Source organism: Medicago sativa, chromosome 5, assembly GCF_051527215.1.
Source record: "Medicago sativa cultivar Bolivia chromosome 5, Bolivia_mono, whole genome shotgun sequence".
In the NCBI taxonomy this organism is placed as follows: domain Eukaryota; kingdom Viridiplantae; phylum Streptophyta; class Magnoliopsida; order Fabales; family Fabaceae; genus Medicago; species Medicago sativa.
The window spans coordinates 61,331,362-61,347,575 of NC_140753.1; the positions used below are offsets into that span (position 1 = coordinate 61,331,362).

At 30.9% G+C, this 16,214-nt stretch overlaps 2 protein-coding genes across 2 annotated transcripts; one reads left to right on the forward strand and one right to left on the reverse strand.

Annotated features, from left to right (window-relative positions):
- Positions 1-6,644: 6,644 nt before the first annotated feature.
- Positions 6,645-8,241, forward strand: LOC146923739 (U-box domain-containing protein 20-like). The gene has a single exon (XM_085708852.1). The coding sequence runs from the start codon at positions 6,724-6,726 to the stop codon at positions 8,050-8,052; it is 1,329 nt and encodes a 442-aa protein (XP_085564978.1). The 5' UTR covers positions 6,645-6,723; the 3' UTR covers positions 8,053-8,241.
- Positions 8,242-13,519: 5,278 nt separating this feature from the next.
- On the reverse strand, positions 13,520-14,735 carry LOC146923740 (uncharacterized). Its single transcript, XM_085708856.1, has 2 exons — positions 14,610-14,735; positions 13,520-14,091 (listed from the first exon to the last, which is right to left on the reverse strand). The coding sequence occupies exons 1-2, from the start codon at positions 14,692-14,694 to the stop codon at positions 13,580-13,582; spliced, it is 597 nt and encodes a 198-aa protein (XP_085564982.1). The 5' UTR covers positions 14,695-14,735; the 3' UTR covers positions 13,520-13,579.
- Between the last annotated feature and the right edge of the window lie 1,479 nt (positions 14,736-16,214).

Consider the following 16,214-nt stretch of genomic DNA (forward strand, 5'->3'; position numbering starts at 1 on the left):
TTATTACATTTTGAATTAAATTTCTACCTAAATGTGATTTATATACATATATCGGATTGCTACTATCCCATTGTTATGTGAGTGACGGACATACCCTATCGGTGTGACATTACTTAACATATCATTTTGTGATAGAGAAATAGTTGAATATTTTATTTAAAATATCTTTCAAATCTTTTTAATTCAACTATCATTGTCTATTCTCTATCAAGTGGGAGAATCATTGCTATGTATTGTGTAACGTGATGGACATACCCTATCGGTATGACATTACTTAACATAATCATCCTTTTGTGGGTAAGATAGTTTAACTATCATTCTTCAACAAGTGAGAAAAATTCTACATGTCAACTAACTATATCTCATAAACAAATATATTTATTTGTTTTCATATTTTGGATATGAAATAGAGACTTATATTGAGGATATTAATTATGCTATTGCTATTCTTTAATACTTATGAAAGCTTGTGACTATTTTCTCTTATATCCTCAATAATAATAAAATATAAGTCTTGTGTATTTCTGCTCCTTGTAACCTAATGTTTTTTCTCAAATTTGTGTAAGTATAATTATAACATTTGAGTTTTGAGTGAGTTATTAAAATTGTGAATAGAGTCTCATATCCTATTTTATAATAATAGAGACTTATCTCACTCATATGATGATAAACCTTTTATATAATCATCATATTTTGTCGTATAGAGGTTACTATATTTATAAAATTCTTTGGAATTTTAATTGTGAAAAAGGAGATTTTGTGTTATAAATTTCTTAAATTGAAAATTTACATTCTCCTTAATTCTAAATGCAGAATATGTGGTTAACTACGAAACCCAATTCTTGATAATATCTGCCATTGATAAAATATGTATTTATGAGGTTTCATATTATCTTTGAGTTACCACTTGTGTTAATAATTCTGCTATGCTCATGTGCAAAATATGTGGTTGAGTTCATGAAACTCTATTGGCTAAAATTATATAACCACTTATGTTGATAATCTTGCACTAGTAATTAAGTATCCCACTTTTGAATATTACATTATTATAATATATTTTTTTTGTATCAGTGATCACTAATGAGAATCCCACTTATTCTTGTCTATATATATATGTGGGATCTTAGGGAGTGTGTACACAACATTATATATTATGAGCTCAAATGAGAAATCTAACCCTTGTTTATATGTATGTGAGATCAAGAGAAATGTGTACACAATATTATTCTCGTTATCGCCATATACTCTTGTGCACACTATAAAATATGGCATAGCTTAAGAGACTTTAAACTTTAGTCTCATTCTATTATATTGAGATATATGTTAAAATTCTATCAATCTCAATGAGCATCATAATTGGATGCTTAAGTCAATTTTGTTGGAATATGCACAATAACTTCTTGGCATGCAAATATACATTGTGCTTCTGTTTTACCAACATTCCACATTTTTGAAGTCATAAATAGTAAGTACAATGTATAATATCAATACTCCTATCGAGTATGATATTGTGTTTTTGTGGTACTTATAATTTGAGATAATCATAAATGTTCTTTTGTTATTGACATTCTAGTGGCCACATTAATCCACATCTTTTTCTTTAAACTAAGTGTCTATGTTAATCCAATTTTGGGATTATTGAATTTCCTATTTTGCTTTTATGGATTTTCATAGTCACATTTTTTTTATAAAACTTGGATTAATTGAATGTCGTAGAACATTTATTGATTTTTTGACTAAATGTAATTACACTCTCTTAATAGGCTATCCCTATAAGTAATTACTATTCGTATACATATGTGGATATATGACTTCTATAAAATTGAAAACTCATTGGCAGAACTACTAACCACAGACTTATATATATGAGTATTGTAACTCATGATGATTTGATTAAGTCTATGATATTTTGGGTTAGCGGGAGTTTGTTATAGCATTTTTAAATGCTTGGGTCATTCTTGGATGACACATTCTTTTTAAATGTGTCACTATAAATTCATCATTTGTTAGAAAGTGAGTATTTGACCTGTATGATTTGTTTTCCCTATCGGATTCGATTTCTGCAGCATTAAAGCTTATTGTTCTTTTGAATGATTAGTGCTTTGACCATACATAAATGTTCTAAGATTTAAATTCTTTATGATAAGTAACATTTTATATTCTTTTAGTAATTGAGTATTGTCATCCAAGTGGGAGATTGTTGGATTAATTATTTAATTAATCAATTATGGATTGACAATAATCAATTATTATAAGTTAATCTTATAATATAAATTATGGTCTATTGTGTTAAGCACTAATTAGTTGATGAATTCAAGTGATTGGGCTATTGTTACTAAATGGACCGTGATGGGTTGGACCATTTAGATAAGCCCAATGAGAGGTCCCTGCCATCAACCGTTTAGCTATTTAAACGTCATCCCATTAGACGGTTAATTAATTTTCTGAACAGTATTGTGAAAACCTAAAGCTGACGGAATGAGGGTAGTTATCCCTCTCATAGTTGTCGGCGGTTATCCTTCACCAACCTAATTTCAAGGTACACAATTCCTTATTCACTCTTTATTATTGATGATATGCTATAACTTGTATCTATCGATCTATGGCTAAATTCTAAACTTTCATCATTACGACTCCACACATCTAAATGGTCACTTTCCAAAACAGTATCCAAAATGTTCATGGCCACTTAGCCTAATCGAGTAAGGACCCAAAAAGCACCACAACAACAAAGTAACAAACACGAGAGAGATTGGAGATGGACTAGGCAAGTACATCTCCTAGTTGTCATAAAGATACTAGAGATTGCTTGTGGAATGGGACAATATAAAAGTCCACTCAATTGCAATAAAATAAAAGTCGATTTAACATATAACTCGATCAGCCAGTGACAACTTAGGAATTTTGACTACTAAATGCAAGTTCATATAAATATTTGCATATGGACTGTCATAAATATTTAATCCTTAATTATATACTTCTTATTATCTTAACCATTTTAGTTTTACATGCCTCATGTTTGAGAGGTTTGAACCGTGATAATATTATACCGATTTCAACTCACTCTTCTACTTACTCGGCTCATACTTTTTGTATTCGGCTTATAATCCTCGTATCTTGCTCACTTACACATCATCACATCCATAAGCTCATAGGAAATAACCTCCCACGGACTCCACATGCAATTATTAATTTTTCCAATATTAGTAACTTCTCCCATAACTGCTTCTCACAACCTTTTTTAGTAGAAGAGCCTATCTAATTTACAAAGGAGGTCTAATTGCTACAAACACACACTTTGATCATGACACACCGTTGGCAAAGTCTCATGTTCTACGCTGAAACAATATACAAAACATATTACAATAATATATACACGATAAAATAGTGAACCATTATTATCAAACATCCCAAGCAATAACATAGTTGGTTAACTTAAGTGACGTTAGTAAAGTTCTCCACGAAAATTAAAGCTCAAACTTTAAAAGGGCAGGGTTGATCACCAAATCTTCACTCAAACATTGAAGGTGTATTTGATTGTGAGAAGAAATTGAGAAAAGAGAAATAAGTTAGAGAAAATATAGCAAGAGAGAAAGATAAAAGAAAAATAGTAGATTTGATGTATTGTTTGGTTTAAGAGAAATAAAAAAAGAGAGAAATGTTGATTATTTTTTAAAGTACCAAAATATCCCTTTATTAAAAAATCCTCCGTTTTTTTTTTGTTGACAAAATAAAGCTCCGTTTTTATTTATTTTGACTTAATTTCAGTTAATTAAGTCATCTTTGGGCTTTGTCATCGTTGTTAATTAAGTTATCATCGATTTTTATTTATTTGAATTGATAATATAAAATACAATCAAACTAATTGAATTATTCAAACTACTTTAGGTAATTTATTTTGTTTTTAAAAAATAACTAATTAATTGATAGCTAAATTAATTAACATTAACAACATGTGGAGGATATAGAGGGAACAACATCTTTTGTGTGAAAAAAAAATGATAATTTTTCATTGACACCCATTATTGACATCCATCCATTAAACCACCACTGATGTGGCATCATTTGTTTGGTGGAAATTAATTTTATTTTAATTAAAAAAAAGAAAACATAATTAAATTAAGGAGAATGCTAATGAGTTTCCTTGGAACATTGGTTAAAGTGTTAAAATTAACAAGTTTGCATACAAAAGTGTAGTTATTGCTAAGACAAAAGTAAAAACTTATATTTTTAAGAAAAGTTTCTACTAGTACTAATGGATTCCTTAACCAATGCCCTTAGGGTATTTTTTTTTTTGTTTTTGAAAGAAGGACCCCTTAGAGCACCTGTTAACAAGACACTTAAATTAAAACAAAAACTAAGTCAATACTTCACCCACATATTCTCTCTTTCAGATTCCAATCACAAATCCATTTTTTTTTGTTTCTCTCCAACTCTCACACATGGCTCTCTCTATCTGCATCTCTCTCTAAAACTCTCACCACCAGCGTCGGAGGACGGACGGTATCAGAGCGGAGGTGAGTAAGACGAGGTGGTGGTGGCGAGGACAGATGGGTATGAGCGGACCCGACGATGTGAGGGGCGAGATGAGCTCACCAGAGAAGAGGCTGGTGACTGGTAAGGAGGACGATGGTGATGTTGATGGTGGGAGGACGACAACGAGGACGATGGTGGGGAGAACAACAATGGTGAGGAGGATGGTGGGTGATGGTGGTGTCAGATATGAGGATGACTAGTGGTGAGATTTGAGGGTGAGAACGACAGGAAACGGCGGTGGTCGATGATGATGGTTGCATGAGAGAAGACATGGTGAAGAGTAGAGGTTGAGCAGGGATAAGATGGATAAGAGAGAGAGAGAGAGAGAGAGAGGATGCCAGGTCTTTCCATTTTTTTTTAGCCGGCAATCTTTTAGAATATTTATATTAAAGTGACATGTGGAAGGTGTATAAGAGGGGTATACCACATAGGGATGTTCATGTATCACCATTAAAAAAGACTCAGTTTATGTAGAAGAAAAAAAAAGTAGAAAGAAAATTTATTCTTTTCTGCAAAATAAACAAAAGTGAAGAGTGTCTAAGGGGATGACCGAAAAGGAATATTGTAGTAAACATTGACATCTCTTTTACCTTTTTTTTTGTTCAAATACTCATACTCTAGTGACTAGAGTTCACCTTTTAAGGCGAATAAGTGGGATGTTTGGTGTTCAAACCCCAGCCCATACATATAACAATGCATTATCTCTACCAATTGAGTTATGCTCACGTTGACATCTCTTTTTCCTTTTCTTCTCACACCATTGAAGACAACGAAAAGGAAAAGAAGTACGGTCCACACTATTTTAATCCCTCTTCTCTATTTTTCATCAAATTATCAAACAACATAAATAAAATGTCTGCCTTTAACCTCTCTCATCAACTTCTCTCTCCCCTATAATTCACCTTAAACAAACATACCATGAGATTATGAGTCGTCCCTATATACATACCAAACTACTCAAAGGGCTTTTTTCAGCATGATTTGACCTCAATTTCGGCTTAATTAATCATAGATTTGAGTTCTAAATGTCTTCAATACTCTCTTCTTCTTTAAAAACACAATATAACTTTTTTTTTAAAACACTTGTAGCTTTTGGTCCACAATTATAGAGTAAAATAGCAAAGCTATAATTATAATGTTTTTTTCTCTTTTAAAAGAAAGTTGTGTTTTTTTTTAATTAGAAGTCAATTTTTATTGTGAGAGACGAACCTCCAATTTCATAAGAACGACCCCGCCAACAATATCATCACCCTCACGCAAGAATGTCTCACATCTTTGTGCTTGCACCATCCTAATTAATTACCACGTTTAGTTACTATATTGTCTAAAAAGACTTACGGTACAAGGAACTAACACTAAAATCTCATTACCACTCCTCCACCTAATCAAATCAGGGCTTTCATACCATTCTCGCTCTTAGAATATTGACCAGTTGTTGTTTTTTGAACTCCCAACAGTTCATTTTAAAAATAAATCACCGCGGAGCACTTCTTTATAGTAGACTGTAGAGTCCCTGATATCAATCACTGTTTAAAGTGTAACGTAACGTGTATTTGAACAAATAAAAGAAAGCACCGTAACACCGCATGCATGTTTCCTACGCGTATGGTAGAAAAACGCACGCGTGAATGGAGTTGGCAACGCGCACTAGAAGTAACAGTGGTAGTACAACTACTAATACAAAACAAAACCCACACAACATGACCATGCAAATCTATACCAGATCAGCACACCACCGACCACGCTGGCTGTTCAAACATTCAACCCTCTTACAGTCTTACTACGACAACTACTCCTATTCTACTTCACCTCCAAGTTAAATTTAATTAATTAATTTTATGACCCTTTATCTTTATTTCAAAATTATACCTTACCTCCTACCGAGTTTTTTGTCTTTCGGACTCTTTCAACGTTCAACGTTCAAACCACACGTTAACAAAACCAAAAAATAACACTTAATAAACCCTTTATCTCTTGTTTGAAACATTCTCAATAAACTATTCCTCTCTTAGTCTTACTTAGCTCCCTTTGACCCCGTGTGTCAAACAAGACAACCTTCTATATCTCCATTTCTATATATTAACAAATCTCATAACCCATTTTCCTTCATCATTCATCATACTCACAACAACAAAAACAACAATAACAAACGATCAAAAACAGCATAACATCATCAAAAACCAAAAAATGGTTTTATCATGGACAAAAGGTAGTAGGGTTTTCCGTCGTGCAAGAAAGGGAAAAGAGTTATTATCAAATTCAAGCAACGATTTACAAGTGGAGATAGCAATTCCAACTCATTTTCGTTGCCCAGTAACACTAGACTTGATGAAAGACCCCGTTACACTTTCAACTGGCATAACCTACGATAGAGACAGCATCGAAAAATGGTTTGAATCAGGTAACAACACATGTCCCGTTACAAAAACAGAGTTAACATCCTTTGACATCGTACCAAATCACTCCCTTCGTAAAATGATTCAAGATTGGTGTGTTCAACACCGTTCCTATGGCGTCGAAAGAATCCCAACTCCACGTATTCCAGTAACTCGTTATGAAGTTACTGATACGTGTAATAGGATTCTTTCGGCAGCGCAACAAGGAGACGAGAGCAAGTGTTTTGAATTGGTGAGAAAGATAAAGGGTTGGGGAAAAGAGAGTGAGAGGAACAAGAAGGTTATAGTTTCAAATGGTGCTTCTCTTGTTCTTGCTAAGGTTTTTGATTCTTTCTCACGTGGTTTGGTTGAGAAGAACGTTGTTCTTTTGGAAGAGATTTTGGAAGTGCTGACATGGATGCGTCCTTTGTCTGAAGAGGGTAGATTTGTCTTTTTGGGATCATCAAATTCTTTGAGCTGTTTGGTTTGGTCCTTAAATGATCAACAAAAAATTTCAACTAGGCAAAATGCTTCTTTGTTGCTTAAGGAAATGAATGTTGAGTCATTGGTGAAAATTGAAGGGATTGTTGAATCTTTGGTCAACATGGTTAAGGTTAATGTTGAGATTGGAAGTGCTTCTACAAAAGCATGTTTGTCAACAATTTTTCATTTGGTTTACTCATCAAAGAGTAGAAAAGTGATTTTGGAGAGGTTTGTTGAATTGGGTTTGGTTTCAATTTTATTGGAGATTCTTGTTGATGCTGAAAAGGGGGTTTGTGAGAAAGCTTTAGGTGTGTTGAATTGTCTTTGTGATAGTAAAAATGGGGTGCAAATAGCAAAATCAAATGCTTTGACTTTGCCTCTTGTTATTAAGAAGCTTTTGAGGGTTTCTGAATTGAGTTCTAGTTTTGTTGTTTCTATTGTTTACAAGATTTGTGACAAGGCTGATGAAGGTATTTTGATTGAGGCAATTCAACTTGGGATGTTTCAAAAACTACTTGTTTTGTTGCAAGTAGGTTGTGCTGAGAGTACCAAGGAGAAAGCTACTGAATTGTTGAAATTGTTGAATGGTTATAAAAGCAAAGCAGAGTGTGTTGATTCATCATCATTGGATTTCACACACCTTAAGAAGCCATTCTAATTTATCTACGAGGACTAAAGATGACATTAGATTTCCCTTGTTTTTCTTTTTTTGTATATTGTCTTAAACAGAATATACTCTTGTACAAAGTTACACAGTCACATATACAAGGACACAAATTGTGTCTCCAACATTCAATTGAACTTTTACAATTCAATTTTTTTTATGGAAGTTTTGATTTGAGTCAAACATATTGAGATAATATTTTATGCCTATCCTTTCCTATAAACAATGGTTGCCGATTTGGTTTGTATTTGTACACATTTCATTCACACATTCATCTTTGCACCATATAACTTCTATTAGAATCCAAATTGGTTTTTGTATTTGTAAGACACTCAAATTAGTCTCTAACTTTATTAATATTCTAAAATAGTATGTCTTTATCAATTGTTTCTCAAGTCCCCTCCATTAGTATCTGTTATGTAACAAAAATATAAAGACAAAAATCTAACTGAAAAACGTTTGACAAACAAGATTAATTTGAAATACTTTGAGAACTAATTGGAGATTGAATGACTTTGAATGCTGAATAATAAGATAAAAAGAAGAAGAAAAAAAACATGGTTTATTAAAAAAACTATATTGGGACTTTTATGTTGTAAGTACCAAACTGTCTCTTTTTAACTATTTGACTATGTTGTTTTAAATATAAGAGACAATTATGTTAATCGGTTCTATCATAGAAAAAAATACAATTGTCTAATTGTATGAGTTTTGCTAACTAGTGCTTTAAGGGCAATGATTAAGGATGTCAAAAATAGAAAATTTTCATTAAAATCAACAACTTTTTAACTTTCATAAAGTTAAACATTCCACTTTTCACCGATTTCCAATGTTTAATTTCTATATTAATCTTCTTAATTAGCGCGCTTAGGACACTAGTTAGCATTTCCCTATTTTTATTTATTGTTAAGAGACCTAATTATCTCTTTTAAGAGGTTGGTTTAGGTAGAGACCAAATTGTTTTTTTATTTGTAGGGACTAAAAGTAACGTATATTTTTCTTAGGGACTAAGTTGGATTTTGCAACTTTTTCTGATGGTCTACAATAAGTCTTTGTCTATAAATATGAGAGCCTGGACATCAATATTGAGATTAATGGATAGACATCCAAAACCAGATATTGTTGGAGGAACATATAAAACCATGGGATTTATGTTTCTCTGTTTTTTAGAGTGAGTGAATGTTGCAACAAGTTAGCTAATGAGTTTCTGATTCTCCTTCTTTACCTGATTTCTATTAATCAACCACCCACACATACACACATATCAATTGGGCTTATTTTCCTTCAATTTCATGTACTTGCAATGCTCTCCCAATCATTTTGAGTGTTTATGCTTAGATATACTGTTTTCACTACATTAGGGAGTGTTCGCTACTTTCGTTTCCCACTTAAAGGGAAGCTAACAATATTATCATGACTCACTTAAATTTTTATTTATTTTTGGTCAAGTAACCTAGTGGTTAAAAGTTCACTTACAAGACGAATAAGTGGAAAATGCAAAGTTTTAAACTTCAACCCCTATATATTAAATAAAATATCCCTACCAATAAACTTGTCCTCGATTCTTTCGTTTTAACTATCTAATATTAATCACATTCTATTTTAGACTACACATTAGGTTTAGACTAACTATTTATAACATGCTTGTAGGAGAATATGACTAAAATGACACCAGATGACAATTAAGCCACGGATCCAATGTGGGGACAATGGGGTCAACCGACCCCACTCACCTCTACTTGCTTATTGTACTTTTAACCTAAAATTTGATATGAGTTTAATTAGAATACTTTGACAGTCTAAAGAAAATTTACACTGTCAACCAATTAAAATTAATCTTTAAGACACATAAGCTTGAGTATTAAAAAAGGAAAAATTAAATAAAATCTAAACTAATAAATGTCAATATCCCACTTTTCTTATTCAGTGTTGCTAAATGGTGCGAATGAATATTCGCGTGACTTGCACGAAGGGGTTATTAAATGCCCAATATACTCAAGATAGTCTTTTTTGTTGGTTCTTTTTTATTCTTTTGGTAAAATACTTTGTTTTTTTTTTTTGGTTGCAACTTCTTTGTTTTTTGAAAAGGGGAAAAATATTATCTTCTTTAATTTAATTTCAAGTTTTAAAAATGTTTACATTGTTGCTGGGTGTATATATAATCATTGTTTTTGAGATTGTGAACATAGTTCAATTAATAAATAATCTAGTGTCAATTGAATCAATGTATATTCAATCAACGTAATGCGTACACAAAGTTTTCTAATACGGTAGAGCTATTCTAGTTAATGGCGGAGGTAGTATTCCAGTGAAATTACAATGAGGTTACAAATTCTGGAGAAAAGTCTATAAGAGAGTTGATGAAAATGGTGAAAATAATGGATTACCTAATTTACTACCACATCATCAAATTAATGGTCAAAATCATATATTAGTCAAAAAAAATGGAAGACCATAATTGTACAATTAAAAATAAGAAAAATGCTAAAGAATGACCTTAAGACATTGGTTAAGAGAATGAAAATATAAATATTGCATTAAAAAATGATGAAAAGCGATGAATTTGACTTTTCAAAAGTTAAAGTATTGTTGAATACAATGCAAATTTACTTTTTTTTATTTATTTCTTTAACATGTGTCATTAGGGTTGTTAACATACTAAAAATAAAGGACCAAAATTACAATTTTAACAAATTAAGTGGATTAAAAGTACAATTAAACCTATATTTTTTTAAAAAGATATAAGAAACTTTATTATTATTATTTTAATCAAAATGAACAGTAAACTAAATATGTATAAAATACCTATATCTTTCACACACACAAAAAAAATGTATAAAAGGTAATTCGTGGGTTTTGCACGATAGATGATTCGCACCACAAAGCATTTTTCTTTCTCATTAGCCTAAAACTCTTATGCCCCAATTAACAAAATCAACCGGAAACAAACCTTGCGTTTAGATGGTATAATTGTATGGGGAAAGGTCAAAAAAATTGGTAATGGTCATGGTGTGATAGAGGCTCCGTTCAAACAATTCTGCTACATGGCAACCGATTTTCATTTATCCTCATGTAATGTAATGTTGATTTAAACTATGAAACTCAACATTTTAGATTTAAATTTTATGTATAGACAATTTTAAGTTGAAAATATTATGTAACTTTTTCAATTTCAAATGTGAGAATGAATATGTCAAATTTAGGAATTATTCAAGCATTGTCTTGCAAGGGATGTCAATTTGAGATTTGAGGACGGCAGTAGTGTTCTAAAAGTTGAAAGGAGATTGAATCAAATATGTAAATGAAGAAACATGAGATATGACATTTATTAGTTTAAATTTTAATTGTTTCTTTTTTTAACACTCAAGCTAATGTGTCTTAAATAATGATTTTAATTGGTTGACAGTGTAAATTTTCTTTACACTGTCAGAGTATTCTAATTAAACTCATTTGATATTTATGCAGTTTGACCTCACTTATATAATATGCGTCCTGCTAACCGGTGCCCCCGAGGCACTGATTAAGCATACCATAAAAGGAAACTGTTTTTGACTTTATTATAAATTAATTACACAATTTCAATGCATTAACTACTATATAATTTTCTTTTTCATATCCTTAACCAGTGCCCCGGGGGCACCGGTTAGCATTTCCCATATAATATTATTATTTTTACATAGTTCAATCATAACACTATAAAAAAAATTACAAAACTAAGAAGATAGATAAGAAATCAAAAGAAGTACTTTTTTATAAAAAGTTGTTAGAATTATTATATCGACAAAAATAACGCTTATTTTTAAGAAAAAAAATTTATTTTATGAAATCTTTAACCAATTCTCTTAGAACGTATCGTTAGCAAGGCCATAAAACTACTATATTAAATCGTTAAGTCATTTATATATGCATGGACTCATATATTATATATTCTCATCATCATATATATGTTAGTATAGTGATGATAATATTGTTAATAAATTATTTGATTGGGTAAGCAATGACAATAGCGATGATAATATTGTTAATAAATTATTTGATTGGGTAAACAATGACAATATTGTAAATTTAGTACTACCATTGTCCCTAACTATAAGACCATCTTAACCAAAAAAAAAAGTTGTCCCTTTTTATAAGACTCACTTTGTACGTAGTTCCATACATTAATTATTTTTTTGCCAACATATCTCTATTTATTTTATATCTTTTTATTCAATCAACAATAAATATTATGTTGCAAAAATAAACTAACTTTCTTTCTCTTAAAAGATCAAATTATAAAAACAATAGTAATTACAAACAAATTTAATATTACCACCGACTTTCTTAATTGATGTGATTTGGTTAAAAATGTCATATATTTACAGTAAAATACGAAGAAAACAATTAATGTACAAAAACTTGGTGTATATATTTTAACATTTTTATTTATATATAATAATAATTTATGAAGTTAAAAAATTTGCACCCCCTGACCTAGGGTCCTGGATACGCCACTGTTCAAAAGTACACGTCCACAAAACATAGTTAAAACAGTAATGCTATATGTCGTGAAAATTCACAAGAAGTGTTGGAAAATTTATTGGAAACAACCATTTTCCCACTTTTTTGGTTAAAATTTTCCACTCAAGTATGAGCTTTGGCTTTGGTGTATGTGTGTGAAGCACTCTGATAGAGGAGTGAGATATCATAAGAATGATGGTTAAGTTTACGTGGTAACTGATCTACTTGCTCAATGTTTTGACTTGTCTCAATCAAATTCAAGGTCGTATCTGAGACAGGATGAGGAGGGTGATTGTCCTAGACCCCAAAAAATAAGTTCAAAATTTTGGCCTCAAAATATAAAATTAAGGGTTCATTAAGTAAAAAAAAATATTACGGAATGCTAAAATCATATACATTTTAATTGAAAAATGTCATATTAAGGAATTGAATATCACATTTCCTAATGTAATAAAAACTATCATCTTCAAAAAATTATTTTCACACTTTAGGAATTTAATATTTTTTTTATACATACTTATTAGTTAGAACCCAAATTGTAGATTTGTTCGTAGGCCATCAGAATCTTAAAAACAGCTATAGTCAAATTTGATAATTAATTGCTCTCTAATTTTAATATATACTAGAATTTCTCCCTTACATTTTCAAATAAAAAAATCACTCAAAGGAACAACTTACCAATAAAGAATTGGGTCCGCCTACTAAAATATACAAATAGATTAATTTGCATGAATTTGATGATAACCATGCTAATCAAATTATGATTCCAGATATGTAGTAATTTATAAATTTTTATTCTCAATAATAGATGAGTGAATTGAACTCATTAGACAAATATGATATGATAATATAATATATTCCACTTGCAAGCAGGGAGTAAAAGCGTTGTCGCTCTCATAATAACTAAATTGAATAAATTTATATTGTGTTAAAATAAGTATCACATTGCTCAAAAAAAATAAGTATCACATAATGATACAATGCAACATTATTTTTTCTAGCAAAATAACTTTAGTTGCTCCTATGATGTTGGACTCGGTGAAGGTGAATCAGATGAACTGGGCGATTCAACAGGCGAACTAGGTGATTCAGCAGGTAAATTTGGGGATTCAAGAGGCGAATTAGACGATCCAGGAGGAGAATTTGGCGATTCAGACGGTGAACTTGGTGATGTTGGAGGCAAAGTGGGCGAATCAGGAGGTGAGCTTGGCGATTCTTGAGGTGGACTAGACGTTTTAGGATTTGAAGGTGTACTTGGTGTACCCGGCCATCCAGGTATGTCGGGCCATCCAGGTATGATTGGAATATCGGGCCATCTAGGTATAATTGGAATATCAGGCCATCCAGGTATGTCTGGTATATCAGGTATAGGTATGCCTGGTAAACCGGGTATGATTGGTATATCAGGCCATCCAGGTATGTCAGGAATATCTGGTATAGGTATGTCTGGTATACCAGGTATGATTGGTATATCAGGCCATCCAGGTATGTCAGAAATACCATCCATATTATTTTGTTTTGTAGAAACCTCAACTGCAAAAATATGAACCACAAACAAATCAAATTACACATATCTTCCATCAAATTTACCTAAATTGCATATATCTTTCATCAAATTTACCTTCAAATGTAGTAATTTAAGAATAATGGACTCAAATTAAATTTTGGGTAGTCATAATTTATATATAACATATATCCATATGCAAATGTGTTAAGTGCATGAGATGATCACATAAATTTTTCGACAGATAAAATAAGACAATAAGAGTGGCTAATAAAAAATAATCAATTAGAGTGAAAGAGTTGAAGATGTCTTCCTACTTGAACTTTCATGGTTAATATAAAGAATGGTTCGTTAAACATAATGTCTAAAGAGAGGACTATGTTAGGGGGAGAGGTAAATATATGTATTTAAGTGGAGAAGCACATAAATTGTAAATGAAATGTCGATATGAGTAGATCTTAATTGTAGCAATTATGTTATTTATGAAAAGAAAATTCAAATGCAAGAAAACTGACTCATTCTTGTTCTATAGGTTGGGAAATCTTACCCAAGTTCCTAGCTTCTCCCATGAATGAGATTAAAAAAACCATGACCAAGAGGCATTGGATGAGCAAGAATAATTTCGAACACATTTTTCTTAAGTAAATTAAAACTAGAATAAACTAAAAGTTTGCTGATGAAAATTTGTGTCAAAGGATATTGTATATATAGGAGAGATGGAGAGTGGACGAGTCCACCGTATACCAGTAAGTTAGTCTTTGGTCATAAAACATTATTAGTAAATTATAAACTTCGAATGTACTCATTGTTCTAAAACAAAATAAGAAAGGTAAAAGTGGTTTTAGATCATAAGGAGACTATTATTTCCATAGCTATATATTTTGTTGATTTTTTAAGCAAATTTATTGTTGAAGATACTTTTCTATAACACCATATACAAAGTCAAACATTTTTTCACTTTTATAAAAATCATTCTAAATAAATCGTCTTGTACATATTATATTTAGAAGGTATCAAATTATACTTAAATTGGCCTTTCAAATTGTTTTGACTGACATCCAACTGATTGAATTTTTTTCTTTTGTATAATATGAATGCTTTTATCCACTTTTGAATTTTTTTTTTCTTTTTTAAATTTTTAGATGACTTAGTTTCAAGTAGATGAACATGAACATTCATCTATTATTTCCTTTCAATTATTATTTATATTTAAATTTTATTTAAAAACAACCGAGTTGGTGTAAATTTGTTAAGAAAAATATCCGACCAAAATGGATATTTATCGTCTGTTGTTTTTGCATCTCCCTTTATATGATGTCATATAATGTTTTTTTACATCTACACAGAAGGGAACAACTGTGATGACAATGTAACTTCTTTAGTAGTTACTTCAAAATGTTTCACTTATTTGATTTAATGTGATCCTTCAATCGTCATACTTTATAGTCCAAAAATGTTTATAAAAGAATAAGTATCTAAAGAGACTGAAACTTATTTGTAAGGATATTTGGATAACTATGGTTTGATTTTCTGTCTTGATATGTTGTTCATTTGATTCATATTGAAAGATAAACTTCAATCAATTACATATTCAATTAATTAATTGACCGCCAACATTGCACATAATTAGAAATATAAGTATTCCAGTCACTTTGATTTTATCATACTGATTATAGTCATCAAGGGCGGAGCCAGGACTTTAAAGTCAAGGAGACCGAATATAAGGAACGTACTTAAAAGGTATATAAGAAACTTTAAACGAATATTTTCTTGTTTGTGAAAGAAATTTATAACTATATATTTAGTATGAGAGACATTAATCAGTAAATATATTTAACATACAAAAATATAAAAAAAAAAATAATAGTGCATGTGTGTTCTAGAGTTCAATATGTTTTTAATCCCGACAAATCATACATTTTCGAGTTTAGTCCCTCAAAAAAATTTGTTCAATTTTAGTCCTTATTTGCATTTATATGGACTATTTTGAGGACTAAAAAATAATTCGTTTAAAAAAAAGTTTTTAAAATAGGACTATTCTTATAAGAGAACTACTAGCGGCAGTCTCTCACACACTCGCGATCAAACACTCGCCTGATTATTGGCACACGTCAGTCAACTTTTTTAAATTTAAACCGGTTAACCGGTGCAG